At 36.5% G+C, this 20860-nt stretch overlaps 1 protein-coding gene and 1 pseudogene across 2 annotated transcripts in view; one reads left to right on the top strand and one right to left on the bottom strand.

Annotated features, from left to right (window-relative positions):
* The window catches only part of METTL15 (methyltransferase 15, mitochondrial 12S rRNA N4-cytidine), an 88562-nt gene extending 67702 nt beyond the window's left edge, over positions 1-20860 (bottom strand). The window contains exons 1-2 of one of the 2 annotated variants that reach the window (XM_062576493.1): positions 20723-20860; positions 18639-18918 (exon numbers count right to left, since the gene is read on the bottom strand). In XM_062576493.1, the coding sequence (XP_062432477.1) occupies positions 18639-18902 (264 nt within the window). In that variant the 5' untranslated portion in view covers positions 18903-18918; positions 20723-20860. Of the gene's footprint in view, positions 1-18638; positions 18919-20254; positions 20343-20722 lie in introns of those variants that run through there. The other variant, XM_062576494.1, reaches the window with a different exon arrangement.
* Positions 16693-17392, top strand: LOC134141647 (cytochrome b-like; annotated as a pseudogene).

Here is a 20860-nt window from a genome sequence, read left to right as displayed (position 1 = left end):
TTCATACCTCAGTAGCTGTTAAATTTTACCTACTAGATTTTCTAAATGACAGTTCTATCAGGCTCAGATCATTTACTCTTGCCCACTCAATCGACTCAGGTCAACAAGAGAGAACTTTTGCATAACATTTGCTAAAATTAAGTCTTAATTCTCTAATTATTCTCTCTACTGGTAGCCAAGAGACTAACAAATGCTTCAAAGACTGGTGTTTCTGACTCCATTTAATGATTTTTTTTCTTACTTCAGTGGAAGAATTAGGCAGTCCAAAAAAGCTCTTCTGCAAAATTTGTAAAAAGTAATCTACCTATCACAGCAAACCAAAACCACAGGTTGTAACATGCAATATCAATGTCTACAGAAGATAACCTGAAAATATTTCATTCGTGTGTTTTATTAAATTACACAGAAAAAAATATAGGCATTACCAACAGTAGTTATTTGTTTGGGTTACGAAGAATGCTTTGTGTCCCACAAAATTTAAAGAAACATGACTTCACCAGAATATGGAAATATTTATATGTAGTAAATGAAAATCCCACTATTGACAGGATGTTCCAAACTGATGTGCTGAGTTGCAGAAATCCCATTAACAAATCAGAAATTCTCATTTCGTCACCTTCAACTCAACAATTTAGAATAGATTCTGTCTAGCAACAATATAGCCCCCCCACCCCCCAAAATGCTAAGAAAACAAAAAATATGTACAAACAGTTGTGTGGGAAACAGGAAGAAAACAAATAGGAAACCATCACCCTTGTCAACTCTATATCCAAAACCATGTAAGCAGCAACATGCATGTATTATCGAAGACAAGGCTACTCCTCTTACTAAGCAAAACAGAACCTAAGAGTTCCCAAATTACTGAATTTACAATCCAAGTTGAGAGAGTCTGCAATAATATAAAAAAATCTTTCTTTTCCCCTTGCAGAACATTTAGAAAAATTTTAGCTCTAATGGAAGGTTTTAATTCAATTTTTACTTTTTCTAAAAATTTGGTATGTCCAGTAGAGCTTTATTTGGTTCAGTAACAGTAAGGTGGATGGAAGCTTTGCATTACACTTCTAATGCTTCTCTCAAATTGAAAAAAAAAAATGCTTTGAAATATACTGTATTTTTCCCCTAAATTAAAGGATTCGAGGAGGAATTTCTTCGCTGTGAGAGTGACAGAGCACTGGACCAGGTTGCCCAGAGAGGTTGTGGAGCCTCCTTCTCTAGAGATCTTCAAGGCCTGCCTGGATGCAACCCTGTCTAACATGCTCTAGGTGACCCTGCTTGAGCAGGGAGGTTGGACTAGATGATCTCCAGAGGTCCCTTCCAACCTTACTGATTCTACGATTAATTTTACTGTGAGTTTCTAGCATAAAAGTTATTTTGGTGGTCACATTCAAAATATCCAGACATTTTCACAAACTGATAAAATATAACAAATGCCTACATGGAAGAGTTTTGGCTACTTAAGAGACATACAACTCAAACACATTAAGATTTGAAAAGGTTATTCAGAAACCGATCACACAGGGGCAAACACAACTCCCAAACTCTTCAAACATCTCACGATCAAGATCAGTATGTTAAAATACTTCAATCTTTTTAAAAACAGATATGTTTTTAACATCAAAAATATTGAGCAGATACTTTGAGTAACAGTACAATTAGAGAAATAGGAACAACTGCTAGAAAAGGAGAGGGACCAGTTAAAAGCAGTGGAAAAGAAACAAAGAAAAAATGAATTGAGGAGAAATCCAATAGAAAAGAACAAAGCTGAAATTAAGCTGCATCAGTAAGGCCGGCACTGTAGGAGAAAATTGATGTGAAGGAAATGTACAACACAAAAAACAAAAAAACAACATTCAAAGAACAAATTTCAGATTTAGATGAATGATCATTTCAGGAGAAAGCAGAACGCCTTCAGTGTCTGTTGCTTCAAATGAAGCTGGGCTTAGATGCAGACAAGAAGATCCAAAATGAGGAAAAGGAGTCCCTTAGGGCACATCTCTTTGGTCCAATACAATGCCCAAAGGCTCAAGTTATTTTCTGTGGAGGACTACTAATGTTGCTTTTACACAGCTGTAGCAGATGGTATGATTCACTGTATCTCAAAACACAAGAGCTTGGGGAACCTGATGGTATTATCAGGCATTAAGTTAGAACAAATGACAGTGCTTCTCATGCAAACATTGAAACTATGGATCCCATGTTGGGGGAGCTAAAATGTGACACATTTTTAAAGGAGATTAATCAAACCTATGAAGAAAGGCCACACCAGTGGATAATGCATCCCCAACACTGCATGTTAAACTACTAACTGCCAGAAGCTTAAAGGTCATGCAAAGAAGAAAAACAATTATTCCCTAATTCCCCTTTCTGCAATCATCATTATATTGTATATAACATATAACCGTATAATTCTTATCAGCTGTTATTGGGTACTGTCAGAGGCTGGATACCCAATCAGGGGTACTTTGGGCTGAACCACTACTGCATTACTGGTGGCTTTATGACTTAGAAGATCTTTAGATACACATAGGCTAGGAGAGCCAAAAAAATGGTTGAGACAGAAGGATAACCCAAACATTTTCCACCTCCTCCTCAGGTCCCTAGAAAGAGGAATTTCTTCCTCACCATCCCAGCTTTAGTGCTTACTATATCCTGATGCAGCCTTTAGGATACTCCTTTAGAAATCAAAGAAATAAACATTCATAAAGAAACTGTAGAAAAGGAGGAAGAGAAACCCCACTAATACTGGAAACATTATCTGCAGATGCTGGCAGATGCTGAGATAAAGCCATGCATTACTATAAAACAAGGTACAACATACCAAGATGGACATAGGAGAGCTATCAAAATTCAAAATGTAATCTGCAAGTAAGCACAAAACAGATAAAATCATTGATTTAATCTGTAAGAAATTCTGCATGTTTACAAAACTTGGGAAGAGAAAAAGAAATATCCAATGCTTAAAGGACAGTTCTTAATGAAGCAAACTTAAAACCCTCAAAGGATTCTAAACATCTGTAAATTCACAGGCACAGTAAAAACATAATTACTGAATATGTGACTTAACAAGGAAGAAAATATGTGAATGGTATAAAAATCATAAAAAGGATGAAAAGAATAATGAGGACAGATCTATTCAAAAGAAACAAGATCTTTAAACATACAAATTTTAGCAGCATAGAACAATTAATGTAAGTTGGCAAAAACAAAATACTTCAGTGGGATGTCAATCAGTAACAGAGCTGACAACTGTGCTTTAATTAAATTTGAGACTGTTACCAATTAGTTAGTCTACAGCACTACAGGCTTCATGCTGCCTATGACTCAGTGCACTGAGTCATCCAATAAAACTTTTCTTTTACAGAAGAACTATCCAGGCACTCAAAAGGATGCAAGATCAAAAGGAAAGTAGTTTCACTGACCTTCTTAGCAAAAGTCTGGTGTTAAATTTAGATGACCAAAAGCATATACTGACACAACCATTCAATAAGTATTCCAAGGAGAGAGGGTATCAAGAATATTTTAATTCCATTTTGGATAAACATCATCTCAGAAATCAAAACACAAGCAATGCTTTGTACAGTTTGAAATTAAAGCACCGGATTCCCTTTTTACAAGCTGCTCAAGCAGTGGTATTAATTGTTAATAAGACACCTGTCATTTTTCATTGAAAGATCCTATTTTCCACCACTTAGAGTCCTGACTGATTTAAAAATGGGGACTGAAATTTGTCTCAGAAGTAAGATCTTCAGCTGATGGGGTGGTGCAAGGCAGAATAATAAAAAGTCTTCAGCCTTTTCCTTGGTTAGGGGAAAGAAAGGTTTGCTTAAATATTAAAACTCTAACATGAATTTCACAATTGCATTAAGTAGTAGTAGTAGTATTAAATTTGAGAATAACAAAGGGTAAAATAACAGAATTGACAGCTCTGGGTAAAACACTGTAATATTCTTATAAACCTCCAAAATTTCAATGCAAGATAGATTTAAAAGCAAGACTTCCTTCTCAGTTGTTCTTTCTGAATGCTAAGTCTATGATGTCTAAGCTAAGCACAGTATTTCAGAAAGGGGCGGTCATCTCTCCTGTTCTCTTGAATCACGTTTCTGATGGCGTCAATTCAGAGGGAGCAATCAGTCTGCTTGCTGTAGAACAGCAGATGAGAAAGGTGCCTAGAACCAAGGCACGCAACTTGCAAAGGAGCCCTGCATTTGTATCTGCAAACTGACCTAACAGCAGCATGGCTTCTCAAGACAATGGGCTGCTCACTATCATCTTCAGCTCTAGGTGCACATTCCTGATGCTGTTTTTGCATTGGCCCCTTGTCAAAGATCACATGAGCTTGTTCTTTTACCCTAAAACCAATTACAAGTAAAGTAACTGTCTTCCTTCTAGCCCTTCCCATGACTGCACAATCAGCAGAGCAAGAGAGAAGATGAGCATGTGCAATCAGAAAGAAGTATGAAATGCAGGGTAATTTGAGATCTCTTAAGCTGTATGAAATGCAAGGCCATACAAATTACAGAAAGAACAGAAAGTTAGATTTTAGGACTGGAACACAAGCTGGAAGACAGTTGGGTTCCTAAAGACTAAAACAAACATGAATCTTACAATTAAATTGAACAGAATTTTTAATTAAAGGATGTTTTCTCCAGAACCTGCAAGAGGATCTAGAAAGCCCAATACCAATACATTATTTTTTACTGATTTTAAAAAAATGTGAACTTCACTGGGAACAGGCATACCTCAGCTCCCTTTTATAACTAACTCAGAGGACAAAGCTCTGTATCAAGGATGTAGTTTGCACAAGAAATTAAGAGATGAAAAAAACTGAAGCTGCTTGCAATATTTTCTCATATTCATTACTTCTGGCTCCTTTCTCCCAGTCCTGGTGTTTATCAGGTACTTCCACAAGCCACTTTAACTTGACATAGAAAAGTAACATAGAAAAAAAAACGTTCTGCCATGTTAGCATGTTTAAGCTATTCACAAAAGTATCCAATGAGTGGCAGGGTTGGTCAGATTTGGGAGGGAAGGGAAGGGTGCCCAGGAAAGAACAATGAGGAAGGGACAGGACAGGATGGAATCACAGAAGGGCACAGGGAGAAGGGATGCCAGACTTCCACCTTTCTGAGGCAGCAAGCAATTTGATTGTTCCTGTTCCTTCAATCCCAACTCTGCATAGAGTCACTCTTCCAGCAAACTCTGCAGGAATAAACTGTTTCAATTATTAGAATGCTGGTGATTTAAAATGTATTTTAAAAAGCTAAGAAATGTTAGAAATTGTAATGTCCCACACAGTAACGAAGAAACACTCAGCAGATAGAGGAATATTGGAATCTCTGTGAAAGAGCTCCCGTATGATTCTCGACAGCTCACTTAAACCAAACAGGTAGGTCACATTATTGGCTCTCACCTTTCGGCTACCAAACTCAAGAACTCTAGATCTTATCTTCCAGAAATGCCATTTCCTCACAACTATAAACTGATGCCACTCCAATGTATTTTGAAGCAGTAAATGCCCTCAAAACATTAACCTCTTTGGAAAACCTCTGAATTAAAAATAGTTTAAATAGTGAACAGCAAATAAGACATGCATTTGTAGAAAAGACAATAATCAATAGCTGCTTATTCACTCAGTGTTGTTTGGTTATGTCTATATTAGCAGGCCTATTAGCAGAGGCGGATTCAAAGGACAAAACAACTGTTCCAAAGACCCTGTAAACATTCCAGGGGGATTTACTACAAACCAGTTCTACTTTGGTTCTTTGGGCTGAATGTTCATTAACAGTTGAAGCACATAAACATTCTGAGTACATCTGGCTTAGTCTGAAACAAGTCCAGTTTCTGCATTGAAGGACAACTCTGCAATGTGAACCAAATCACTTTAAACAGGGACGTTTTTTCCCCTCTCAAAATCAGATTCTTTACTGGAACTAAAACACTCAGGCAAATACTCACTTTTGTGCTAAAAAATGATTTTCGTTTCAAATTTATAATTGTGTATCATATAGCATGCTTACAAGAAATATGAACCTTACATTTATTTTTCCCTAACTTCTGAATGCTCCATTTCTGAAACCTTAATTCTACACTATTTTTAGATATAATTTTCATAAATTTAGAGCTAGCAAATCCCAGTGTCTATAGTCTTCAAATATTTTCCAAAGTGCACAAAAAATATAGAAACAATTGATGCAATCTGGAAAGCCTTTCAACACCACAACTCTAAGTGACCAAAATTAAACAATTCAGTTATCTTCCACTGTGTTACCTGAACACTACAGATGGGAAAACTGATTCAGACAGAAAGGCAGTTTCATGCCTACATTCAACACTTTACATTTAAAATATTTGCATTTAAAATCAAATTAAGATTTCAAATGTTCTGTAATTCTGTGAAAAAAGCTAAAATAATGGAATACTGCAAAGGACTGTGTAACACTAGTTCTTGACAAAGGACAATGCAGGAATATCATTATTCTCAAAAGAACTCCCTGTTCTCTTGAGATTCTCTAACAACTATTGCAGAGTCAATTGTCTGGATGATCTTCATATGGCAGCTGCATTTCAGGGTACCTATCCCACAAGAATCAGATTATGAAGTTCTTTAAATTTATTCACTGTACGTCCATAGTCAATATCACGTCTAGACATAAATTGAAGTCAGCTATGCTCAAAACATCTTCTGAAAAAATTCAAAAAGATTAATTATTTGCAAAAACTGAAGTTTTTAAATACGCCTCACCAAAAAAAGTAACTAGAAGGAGTAACAGCAGAGCTTGATTATCTGGCAGTATTTCCAATTCCTCAAAAATGGAAATCCAACAAGATAATGACAGCACGAGAAAACTGAGGTGAGTCTGCAATCTTTTATAGCTCCTCAAACCGTTACAATAGTTCACATTTTCAACATTATATCAAATGCTCTATGCAAAAGGAAGAAATCCTATTAGTGTTATAAAACACATCTATAGTAGAAAGCCTTCTGAAGAAGGTAAAAGTACTATAATATTTAGAAAAAAAACGAAGTGCAAGGCTGGTCAAGTAAGAGTTTTCTACTTCAAAAATTAATGGCTTATTTTCCACTAATAAGGCCTCTTCAACATTCATTTTCCCCATTTCCACAGGTCACTGTCACATACCTACCTTTCCTTGGTAATTGTTTGCTTACAAATTCAAGTCAGCAAAGAGATCAGCGTTCAATCCTGTGGAACAATAACTCTTCTACAAAATTCTTGATTGAGAGAAAAAAAATGTTCACCATGCAAACAAAACATATACTATCTTAACTCATTCAGATTTCACAGCACTAATCTTGCTGGTTTGACAGAATGGCATCTGTCAAAATCTGTATTATGTTTAATCATATCAATCCAGAACTAGAGAGTAAGAATACTTATAAAAAAAGTATTAATTTGTAGTCATATTTTTATTCATGGCATTAGCACTTCAAACTCCAAAAAAGCTAGCAGGTAATAGAATTACCCATAAAAAAAAACCAGAAAATTGCTATGAATCTTTCTCCTCTCAGAGGGAACAACTTACTAGTGCTAGAAAAAAAAAAAGCTCTCTCTTGTAAGAACATAGCTCATGTAAGCTTAAAGACATGCAGCTTTTCAAAGTCATTTAACAAGGACTTGAGAATAATCTCAACTTCAAAGTCTAGCTACCTAACCAATTAATTCCTAAACAAATATCTATAAATGTTAGTTATGACACCTCTCAGTTCTAAGCAGTTCTTCTTTGTTTGATTCAAGATTTGGTTTATGCTTGTGCTTAAGATGTACAAGCCACATCTATCCTTAAAGTTACCACTAATCTGTTTATTTCACCTACCTCTTGTGTCCTATTTAATATATGCATAGGCAAACCCTGCAGAGCAGGTTACCTTTTTTTCTCCACAAATATCTAATAATTTGTCTCTGATTACTATTAAATATACCAAAATTAAAAAGGCATACTTGTTTTATATGACTGCCAAAAGGCAGGACCTTCACAAATTATTTTAAATTAAATGGATTGTTAAAAAATGTTTGCAGTGAGACATGCTATAAAAGTTGGTTACTCATGGGATCATAACAGAGATTTGTTAGTAGAGAACTCTACTTTTAGAGAAATGCTGGAAGGGTTTTAGTATTTCTCTAAATAAAATAATAAACTATACATACTTTTATATCACAGTTGAAAAAAATTATTAAAGCTTATACACAACTGTTATTCTCATGCAATATATAAAATTATCCTAGAACTATGAAAATGAGAGGTCAAAGATAATCTCCTGAGATACTCTGGCATTTTTATCAGTATCTTTTTATACTGTAGGAAGTATTATTTAATCTTAGGTATACTAACAATCTTTCCTCTTACAAAAATTTTAAACATTTTAAAAAGATGTTCAGTTTCATAAGGTAAATGAGATATGTTTTTACACTAAAAAGTATCCATTTGATTCCTAATCACCTTCTGAAAATTTACTATTTTAGTATACATTCAAATGTCATCTCAGTTTCAATCAGAAACAAAATACTAAGACATTGTATTAGAAAATTATTTAACATTGAAAAGTAAATAAAAAAAGAGAGACTTCTGAAGAATATAAACCACCTGTGGCAAAAAGCTTTTGAGGTCACCTTCTAGCTCAAAGTAGTCATTCCAAGTCTTTCTGTAGTGGGACCTCAAAATGCTAAAAGCATGCAGAAGCTAGATCAAACTTTTCAGAACTTTGCACTTACTACCAAAAAAGTGATGCTGACGACAGCGATCTGAAATGTATAATGCGATACATTCTACAGACACAGACATACAGCAGCACGCTTCTCACCTCAGTAAGCAGAATTCTGCTCAAGTGCACACAAGGTGAACTGGATAGTAATACATACTTTAAAAGGATAAAAGGTCTTTTGCCTTATGAAATCAACTGCTAGAAAAAAGACAAAATAAAAAAAATTACTGTTCTATATTCTTGCTAACGGTAACATACTATTCTATAATTCTATAGAAACCACTTTCAGAAGACAGAGAGGCAAATGAAGCACACAACCAAAAAGAATATTTTATCTGCTAGCAAGAAACATTTCCTATCAGTTCTACATAGTACAAAGCCTTTCACCTATATAAAACTTATCACAAATAATTTTTAAAAATAAGAATTGGCAGCAAGACTATAAGCAGACTGTAGCTTTTTCCAGAAGTATATTATGTGATGGCACTTTTCAGAGACTAAAAAAGCTGTTTATGTTCCACCTCTAGTAACTTACATTACAAAAAGAAATTCAAATAAACACTTGGCATTTTGTAGGAAAATAACCCTCAAAAAAAAAATGCATTATTTTAAATACAACAGAAAATGATTTTCAAGTAGTGCTTTATTTACAGCTATTATTAACCATATTTCTGCATTTATCTCATTGGTACATTAATAGAGGCTACTAAAAAATGAAATTGCTGTACAGCTCCCATACCAAAACCTGTCATATCACAGACAAATATTCAAGCATTACACTAATTTGCATTTTGTATCAACTATTTCTACACCATCCTACTCAGCAGGGAAAAAAATTGCTAAAAATATTGTATTTTAAAGTAACCAATCACAACCACTCATCAATATCCTCAAAATTAATTTCAAATATTTTCCTCATGCAGGTTGAAATTTCCTTCTGATTACAGCTAAATATGAAACCGCAATTTATAGGCAAGATACTTCTCTACTTAAAACATTTCTTGTATTAAAATGTCAAGACAAAGGCCGTTTATCTGTTCTGTTGTTGTTTTGCCTTCTTTTCTTATTATCTAAGACTGAATACCTTTCTTTCTGATCTTGAATCTACAGAACATGCTGGAACACTCCACCAGGAAACTATCTGTAATTTACTTTAAAATACCTTAGAGCCTTCTCAGTCATCAACTGCAGCTCCTTCCCAGAAGCCTGCCAGGAGCCCATTAACTGGTAAAGCTTCTGGACTTCGAAAGTCCAGAAGGAAAGGGCTGTGACCCAGCCCCTCTCCTGTCCGCCAAGTGACAGTCCTTGCACAGCAAGAAACCTGAGGGCCAAATATCACCCGTCATTTAACTGAGTGAAAACTCCAGGAGGATTAATGGGGGCAAGCTTTCCTAAGGCAACACAACATACGAACCCTTCCGCCGCTTCCCTCTCAGAACTGGGAGAAAGGGAAGCAAGGAAGAAACCAACAGTGCCTCTGTCACCTGCTTTTAGACAGCTCTGTTAGGCTGCGCTTCAGTATGCATTATTTACTTTACTCATTTTTCTAGGAGTTATGTTGTCTCTAATTAGATTTAGTGACATTATGACTCAAGCAGGCCATTGTTAACATTTCCATATGAAATTAAAATTTCAATCTCTGAATGACTTCAGCTAATCACTAGACTTAGCAAGACAGTTGATTTCCTCAGCTATCTCAGAAAAAAACTTCCTTCCTCTATTATAACAAAGGAGGTGCTTAAGATGCAATGAAAATTTTACAAGGGCTCAACTGCAAATTTAATCCATTCTTTTATATTTATGGGTAGCCAACCTCAAAAAAATTCTACATGCATGTTTCCAATAGCTCCTGGCTGTCAGGTGCAAACAGCAATTCTATGTTAGAGAATACAACATTTTATAAAGTTATAGTCTGAACAACATTAGTTGATTTCAGTGCTTAAAATGCAGTTATGAAAAGAGTATTCTTACAAGACACTGAGCACCAGCAGACACCACTGAAGTTATGAAGCAGATCATACATTTGGATGACTTCAGGTACCTGCTAATTTGTAGTTTAACCTTTAAATTACCTCTTTATGCAGAGCAATCTGCAAAAGGAGCTACTTAAACCAATTATCTTAAATGGGAATGCAATAGAGTAAGAAAAAATTGCAGCTATTTCCTGTACTCCAATCATGATCTTAAACCCTTGGTAATATTTTGTATGGTAGAAGTCTGTATTCCTGTTTGCAAAATAGAATTCAAATATTTAGTAAGAAAGCTTAGCCAAAAGGCTGACTAAATAAGGCACACAGTACTAGATGGAGAGGAAATGAGTAGCTACATATATTAATTATCACCCTTTCTGGGATCATAGGCTCACTCAAGTTAAAATTTAAAGGGCTGAGATTACTTTCTGGTGAATTTTATTAGTTTGCCCCAAGAGGTGCAAAGACTAATACTGTTACAATAGAAAAGGAGAGCATACACAGCGTCATTACAAGCTGAGTCACCCAAAAGCATTGAATCTTTCTTTATTATAACACAGAGTCTTAAATAGTTTCCTGAAGCACTATCATTTGTTATGCGATAGAGTGGTAACAGCTAGCTAACTCAGTATTACAATAAAATGAAATCTGGTGCATCTGCAGAGCTGTTCTCAGTAGGCAGACCAAGTTCCCTTGCTAGCCTCTTTGGAGGCAGCAGCTGCAAGCTTCCCTTCTTCTACTGCAATAGAGAAAGATGTAGAATGAAGTTGGTAAGAGCTGTCATATGTTGCTACTGGGGATAACATCTAGATTCGCCTGTGGAGAGCCATGCTGCAGATGAGAAGAGGAGGAGGACTGGAGGATGTCTAAGAATTATAACCAAAAGATTCTTCCCATGCAGCTGTAGTCATCAACCTACTCTTTTTCCTCCTCACAAGTTTTTGAGTTACTTTTCTTTAGGGAGCAAAATCTTGAAGCTCTTTAAAAAAGTAAACTCTGAAGGGATCTCTTGACCAGGTCTTGTTAATGTCTTGCCATTTTCCAGATCCAATATACGAGTATTTCTAATTTCCAGGCACCACTGCAGTCTAATCTCAAATAAATCGTGCGTCTTAATTTGTCATCAGGGAATTTTTGTACCTTGTATTTTTTCAGGACCCCCTACGCAAAAACAGAAGAGCAAGAAACTGGAGAAAATTAAAGAGCATAACTGGACTTTCTTTGCACCTTCAATTGACAAGCTGTTCAAAAGACCATCTCCTGTCTTGTTTTCTTCCCTGTTCCCCCCTTTCCTCTTTCATTTCATGATGCAATTCACCCTGCCCCAGATACTGTAGAACTTGTACCACATTTGTTGCCATCACATTGGTTAAATGATACTACTCTCCTCCTGTTATTCTCTCACTTAGACTGCTCTTCACAGTAGAAACCCATTGGTTAAGAATCAATTATAAGTTAAAGACCAAATGAAAATGGTTTTCTAGTTTTCCAAATCCTCATGTAAATACTACTTTCGTAAACAGATATTACTACTACTTTTAATTAAAAAGAACAGATATTTGAGGGACTACCTATTAGTCAAAACGTCATAATTTTGCATTTTCATAATGTATTTTCAATGCTAACTTCACAAAAAGTCTTTTATATATTTATTTTAGATAAATATATTTTAAATAGTGATCCCTCTCTGACGAGATTCTATTTTAGTAAATCTCCTCCCCAGCTTAAAAAAAAAAAAAGTATTCTGAAATTTCCAGAGTATCTTCAGAAATTCTCTATATTAATTTATTGCTTTCTGCAAGTTCCACAACTTTTTTCCTCTTCCATAACAACTTGCTTATCTATGTTCATCACAGTATAAATCGCTGTGCTGTCAGAAAATTAACTTCCTAATTTGCAAAAAATATGTTCAGTAGGCTTCCCATTAAAAATATGCAGCTATTACTACAATATGAAAGATCATCTAAATCACTGGCTTTATGCCATTGGACCTACTTTCATTTTATAACTTCAGCAGGTTAAAATGGTATAAGCAATTAGAACGTCCATAGGATGCTGTGTTTTTCCAAAACATCTATTTCAGCAATTATCTTGCAACATGAGACTGACAAGCTTAGTATTCTGGGCTTTTATTTGTTATGCCGAACAAAATACTTCATACTACTTGGGAACTGAAAAGTGCATTTTTCCAGCTTGCTTTTCAGTCTTCTGTTTTTTTTTGGAAACTCTGCTGACCACATAGATCTGAGAACCCTTACAGTAAAGTGAGTTATTCCAGTTATAATTATTTGCAGATTGCTTCAGAACTATTATAAGTACATGGCCACTAGCACAGCCACATAACTATTTATACACCATGGTAGTTGGAAACCCTTCTCACAAAACAGAAGTCCACTCTGCAGGGTACTACACAGATGAAGCTTATTTTTGTCCTTAAGAGCAGTATAAAGAGAAGGAAAAAATAATACTGACATATGGGCAAGGATACAAAGACAATAAGATCAGAACAACAGACCATGCTTTTTGCACACTAGTAGTTTATCTCAGCTTCCTTTGACTGAGCATCATCCAATACTTGAGTAACTAGCACTGAGCAATAAGAAATGACTATACTCCAGACCAAAAACATCCGAGAGCAGCAACAGAATTTCAGCAAGTGAAAGGCTGCTTTCACACAACACTTCAGCGGTCAAAGACGAACATGAAACCTCCATAAACAAAGTCTTTGTGCTTCCTCCTCTTATTTTGGAAGGCCACATTTGTACCCTCTCCACTGGAAAAAAAAAAGAATCTTTCATGTAACAGTTTCATGCATTCACATAGTAGCTATTGAGAGAACAATGAAATATGTACCTGGAAGACTGAAAGGAAAACTCATAGCAAAATTGGATGTTTTTAAGTACCTGCCTCTTTCTAAAAACCTAGAGATCCTTTACACATTACTTTAAGAGAAGGAGGACGCTTTCATTGAAAGCTAAGGAGTGAAAAACATCTGAATAATTCTACGAAGAATCAAAGGGGATGCTTCCACAAAAAATCTCAACTAACTCAAGAAGAAGATGTGAAATAAGATCTGTTTGGTGAAATTAACTCTGTTGTTTTTTAATATAAATTAATTAGCTAAAAAGACTATTTGATATTAACTGGTTTTGATGAACCACTTAAAAACTAAATAAAAGGCATCAGTCTTGTCTCTTTCTCACTCCAACTTTGACCACTTATTTCATGTAGAGATATTAAAGTTTGCAAAGCTATCATAAATTAATTCACCTAGAGCCTACCGTATCTCCATTCTTCTCTAGACTACCATATTTAATATAAATCCATAGATGTTACCAGATTACCATTTTCTTCATTAAATCTGAATACAATACAGTATTTCTTTTTATTCTAGATAGAGTGTACGTTGTATGTGCTGTCTGTGCTAGAACACTAAAAAAACAGTTTCCTGGAGATATGGAACTTTTTAAAAGATTAATTATGAGACCCTGATAAGAATACTTCCAAATTTTCATCCAATGGCATTCATATTAGAACTCACTGCTAATGAAATTTTTTAACATTACTGTATCCTATGATGCAGAAGACATCAATTAAAAAGGCAAGTGAATGACAAAGGAAAAATTACAAAAAAGTAGAATGAAAATTAGGAACATATGCATGTGAAGGACAAAGACATTAATTCTGAAAAGGTATGCTTGGTTCTTTACTACCTGTAAAACTCATGAGGACAGAGAAAACTCAAGCCACTCAGTCAACTGAAGCAGCTGTCACCAAGCACGCAAAAAGAGCACTAGTGGACTGAGAAGACTAAAATGTAGTTTTTTTCAATACAGTAAGCTTAGGAGGAAATTAGTTGTGTGGATTTACTGCAACAGACTTTCACTGAGGAGAACTGAGATAGACTGGTAAAAAAAAATAATAATTTCTACATTGTGCTTCCAAGAAAGTCCTACCACAGTGACTTTGTAGAAACAAGAACTAAAGCAATAAAAGGAGACTCAAAGGTAAATGGAAATACTACTGCTTAAATTCTTGACAAACAGATTCTATAAAAGAGATAGCCAACAAGAATATTCAATAGGGGGGCACTAACATCTTTAAGTACCATTTATTTTCTTAGGAATACATATGAGGTAAATGGAAACCCTTTTCACTAACTAAAACCACAGGGAGAAGGTGTCCTTCTAATTGGATTTTCTATATATCAGCAATTCCTGGTCTTAGTACACTACAGGAAATAAAGGCCCAAATCAGCTTTTTTCTTTTTCTTCTTATGTAACAAAGAACAACTGCATTAAAGCTGAATACAGGAAATCTCCATGAAGCAGAAAAATAAAATTGAAGATCTGAACATTATAAGCATAAACCATATTTTGTTACCTTCCCTGGCCCACCAAAGAAAAGAGAAAACATTAAGTTTTGTAGTCTTGATCATAACCTTAAAAATGTAAATTGATGCAACAGTTCCAGTTCTACATACTAACAGTAACTAAGCATTCATGTCAATGGCAGTCAGTCTCTTAATCTCTATTCAAAAATTCATTGATGATACGCTAGCAAAACTTGGTTAACACAATGTGCTCTTTTGCACATGGCTTATTTTCAAAGCTGCAGACTTTGAAAAACTTTAAGATTCAATATTGACCAGCACTGCAAATACAGGATTTACTCCGTCTTAAAAACAAAAGTGCATTTAGCACTTACGGTTAAAATCTCAGGGAAAAGAAATGGGATTCTGTGACTATAACAACAAAACTTCATCCACCTGTAGTAGCAGTTCACTTTAATAATCCAATAAATTTCCTTTGAAGAATTTTTTACATTTTACAACAATACAAAGTAATAGAAACTGTAAAGTTAAAGTGAAATGTATATTTGAACCCCAGTTTAAATTGAAAGGAATCCCCATGAATAAGACTAAGTATTATTCTATTCAAAACCAGAATCCAAAATCCTTTTTTAAAAAGAAAAAAAAAATAGTCCTTCACTAGGAAACATTTACTGAAACTATTTTAAGATATATAAATTTATTTTAAAATACCTCAGCTTACTTAGCTATTGCAAAAAGGTTAGGCACAGGTTAGCCATTATAACTGCTTTTGTCCAAGATAACATGCTTTCACTGCCTCTTCTGAGACTAGTGGTCAATTACTAACTTAGGAATCTCTGCGAAGTAACATACAGAGATCTGAAAACTGAGATGACTAATACCAGTAATTAAAATTTTTAAAATCCCACCCTACTAATAAGCATTTTACGTTCATAATTTTTATTTAAAATTCTCAAGAAGTCCCTTCAGTAACAATAAAAAATTACTGTCCACAGTTTCTAACCAGGAATGGAGTTTCTCTTGCAAGACTCCCCTCCCCCTTCAAGTTTTTTTTTTATTATTATTATTAACAACCAGAGTTTAAGAAACAGCATCCCCTCCACCAGCCTTCTTAATCCTTATTTAAGTACAAACTGAAAAAATACTTCTCATATAGTGTCCTAATTTATATATTCATTTAATGTGGGAAAATTTCGTTCATAATTCTGGAGGAAATCTGAACTAAAAATTCATTACATATTTCACTAATCTGAGTATCACATTCTGCCAACAAAAATACCCCCAATAACTACATCAACAATTATAAAAACAGCTGCCATCATCACCATCATAGGCATTCTACTAGCACTAGAACTAACAAACATGACTCATATTACTCCCCCCAAACAAAATACCTACTCAAACTTCTGTTATGCTAGCGTACTTTAACTCTCTATTACATCAACTCAATTCTACAAAAGTACTCAACAGCAGACAAAAAAAAAAATTTGTTTCCCCACCTAACTGACCTCTCCTGATACAAGAAAGTAGAACCAGAAGAATTAGCCAACCTACAACTCAGTGCAGGAAGACCTCAACTTCCCTGCCTACCAGAGTAATCAAAATCTGCCTAGGATTATTCACCCTATCCATTCTCATCCTAATTCTATTCACTTAAAGAACAAAACCAAATGGCTCCAAATATCCAAAAATCCCACATCTACTTTAAAATCATTAAAAACTCCCTAACTGACCTTCCTTCTCCCTCAAAAATCTCTGCCTTATGGAACTTTGGATCTCTCCTAGAAATCTGCCTGATTACCCAAATCCTAACAGGACTGTTATTAGCCATATACTACACAGCTGACATCTCAGCCTTCTCATCTGTAGCCCACACCTGTGGAAACATGCAATACAGATGACTTACCTGCAAACTCTATACAAATATAGCACCATTCTTCTTCATCTGCATCTATCTTCACATCAGCCAAGGATTTTACTATGGATTTTACTTTACAAGGAAACCTGATATACCAGAGCTATTCTATTGACACTAATAGCAATCGCCTTTGCAGGCTACATCCTATTATGAGGACATATATCATTCTGAGGAGCTACAGTCATCACAAACCTATTCTCAGCTGTCCCTATATTGCAGAGACCTTAGTAAAATGGGCTTGAGGTGACTTCTCAGTAGACAATCCCACACTCTACACTTTCTCCTCCCATTCCTACTTGCTGGCATCCCCCTCATTCACCCCACCTCCCTACATGAATCAGGATCAAACAATCCCCTAGGAATTATCTCACACTGTGATAAAATCTCCCTTCCATCCACACTTCTTTCGAAAGACATCTAAGGATTTACACTCATATTCATCCCTTTCCTAACCTAACCTCCTTGGAGACCCAGAAAACTTCACCCCAGCAAACCCTCTAGTCACACCTCCAGACATCAAACCAAAATGATACTTCCTATTCACATATGCTATTCTACGCTGCATCACTAAGAGGTTAGGAGGAGTATTTGCCCTAGCTGCCTCCATATTAATCTTATTCCTAGCCCCATTCCTACACAAATCTAAACAACAATAAATAACATTCCAGCCACTTTCACAACTATTATTCTGACTACATGTAGTTAATCTATTTATCCTAATATGAATCAGTAGCCAACCAGTAGAACATTCCTTCATCATCATCAGCCAAATATCCTCTTTCACATACTTCCTCATCCCCTTAGTCCTATTCCCTGCCAGTGGAGCTCCAGAAAACAAAATACTTTACTAATAATACTCTAATATAAAAAGTATTGATCTTGTAAAACAAAGAGTGAAGATTGCACCCCTTCTTAGAGTATGGCAGGGAATGAAGGTAAGAAGAAAATTTAAAGAAAATAAAACAAAAAAATTAAGCAGAACATCACTACAACTTCTCCTACCAAATGTTACTTTAGGAAAAAAAAAAGGATTTAAACCTCTACCTCCAGCTCCCAAAGCTGATGTTCTCCATTACAATGTCTTCTGATAAATAACTACACACCCTTACGCTCAACACTTCATTAGCCTTCTCTTCTGTAGCCCACATACAATAGGGATGAGTTATCTGCAACCACTGTACCATGGCCAGATTAGATGCAACTTCCATGTTACTGATCCTAAACTGCTTTTGGTTACGTTAAACATCTCTTTAATGCACTACATCATGCAGAAGAAACATACCCTCATGTGATGTAGTGTTCCAAATCCCCTAAATTCATGAAAATAAGCATCTTAAAACAAGGTATGATGATGATGTTTAAAACCCATATACTTACTTCTTCATACAAAAAGGGACAAAGCTGTTCACAAATCAACAGCATAACGACACGCGAGAACTCCCTGTTACTACTAGTAATTAGTACAACCCTAGAAAAGCACAAAAGCAAGAGATTATGCAAATACTTACTGTAGTTTTAATAAATAATATTTCTATTCTTTTAAATAAAAGCTTAATCTGAATTGAAAATCAATTTAGGAACTTTAAAAGGTACAAAGGATGTTTAAAGTGCACACGTTTATTTCTCTGTTATCCCTATACTGCACATACTTTTCTGGACTGCTACTGAATCGGAACTGTAAATTATTATTTAACTCACCTGGCCAGGCTGTGGGGATAAGAAATTAATAACTTCCTCCAGCATCACTGGTATATGCAATCTCCCAAAATTTTTGTTTTCTGCATTTTGAGGCAACTCTTGAGTTTCATGTTTTTGTATGGCTTCTTCCCTTAACTTACATTCAGAAAGCTGTTTTACTGAAGAATGGATCCTTCTGGTGAAAGTAATTACATTTATTGAGCTCAGTTCTAAATTGTGTAGAAGCAAACATTTGTAAGCTTGGCATAGACACTGCGATAACATTTTGAAGTTGGTCAACCTAGAAAAAACAGTAAATGTTCAGAATTATTTTAGAAAAAAATATTTAAATAGTAGGTTAAAAAAAAAGTGAAAATGTTGTAAGAACATTGTTACACATCCCAAGATAGGTGGTCCCACAGAAACATCACATCAGCAAAAATTTCATCAGAATCTCTTGTTTAAGTCTTTTTTTCAGAAATTTCAAGGCCACCTACCCATCAATCATGTTCAATCCATAACAGTTTTCTTCTCACAAACACCTTCCTTTCTTTTTCATTGGACTTTAACAGTGTTACAAAGTTCTGAGGTTAATAACATTAAACAACAGTAATCAAATTAAGCATAAGTAAAATACTAACTTCACTTTCAAGTTGCTCCTCCTCCCTCTTTTGCTGAAGATACTAAGACACTTGAATTGAATAGTAGCACTTTGGTTGCTAAGTTCTCCATATTTCTAGTTAAACCAGGAATTGACAAAACATTGCAACCAGATTCAAAATGGTGCTATAATTACATAGTGTTACAATTAACATATGCATAGTAAATATATTAGCTTTATCACACATTGTGTCTTGTAATTAAAAATACCATCAAGCACATCTACAGGAATCTCCAGAGAGAGAACTGCTAACTATGACTGCTACTGCTAACTGAAACAGTAGTCTTGTTCCCAGAAATATCAGAACTGTTAGATATAATGTTTTTAAAACACATATTTTAACCACCTGACAACTGATGATTTTTTCCCTATGCCCCAATGAAAAAAATAAATCAGTGACTTACTAGAAAAATATTGTATTAAACAGATTTTACCTTCCATAACCTAACTTTCAATTTGTTTTAACACAGGTAATAATAAGGCTTTATTTACAAGTTTTCTATGTTTTCTTATGGATCAGAGATCTTATATAATAGTACATTTTACACTTGCTCTTGCCATCCAGGAAAGTTGCAAATTTTAACACATCATTTGAAAATATGGCATCCTGTATTTAAACCATTAACAGATGCGTAATCCTATTTACCTATCACATTTTTTTTTGCATGTTTTGTTTAGATTCAGCTAGCCAGAAGTTTTGCCCATTTCGCATGCAGGGATAAGAATGTGCAGAGTCATCATTTCTGGGAAGTTACGCTCTCAGAGCACTTTAAGCCCCGACTGGGCACTACGTCCCCCCGTTTTAGATTTCAAAGCATGCATCACCTTGCAGCCTTAATCAGTCGTGTCCCGCAGTGAACCACCTCTCTGTGGAGATCACTGCCAGAACAGGGAACACATGCGAGTATGATCTAGCCGCTCGCACGCTCGGTGTCACTGCCTTGCGATACTACAAGCCTCAGAAGATGTTACTAACCCTAGGGACACAGACCGCTTTACTCGCACCCGTTCTCACTCTGCACGGCGCGTCCGGGCTTTTTCAATTATGCTATTTTTAACACTGCGAGAAGCAAGCAGAGTTCTTCCCGTTTCAAGCGTTAACGCGGCTGGCGGGCACGGCGCGAGCCAAACGCCCGCGGAGCGAGGCTCGCGCTGAAGGGCCGCCGCGGCGGGCCCGGCCCAGCAGGGCGGCGCGGGGTGCGGAGCGGAGGGGAAGGGAGAGCAGCCCCCCTCCCCCCCGCCCCGCGGGGCTGCGCGGCGCGGCCCGCCGGCGCCCCAGGGCCGGGGCCGCCCGCAGCGGGGCTCCGGCCGCGGCTCGCCCTCCCCGCCGCACCGCGCCGCCCCCCGCTCCTCCCCCGCGGCGCGGCGCGGCGCGGCGCGGCCGCCCCCGGTGCCGCTCCCCTCTCCTCCTCGTGGGGGAGCGGGGCGCCCTGCCCGCCCCTACCTCGGCGCGGCCGCGGAGCAGCCTCCACCTCAGCCCGGCGCCGGCAAGCCCGCTCGGGGCAGCCCCGCGCGCCCCGGACAACAGGGGTCCGCGGCCTCGGCGCAGCGGGAGCGCCGGGGGCGGCTCCGCCTCGCCGGC

The sequence above is a fragment of the Rhea pennata genome, chromosome 5, assembly GCF_028389875.1.
Source record: "Rhea pennata isolate bPtePen1 chromosome 5, bPtePen1.pri, whole genome shotgun sequence".
NCBI lineage: Eukaryota > Metazoa > Chordata > Aves > Rheiformes > Rheidae > Rhea > Rhea pennata.
The sequence above is the reverse complement of the archived record's forward strand: the minus strand, read 5'-3'. Positions and strand labels throughout refer to the sequence as shown.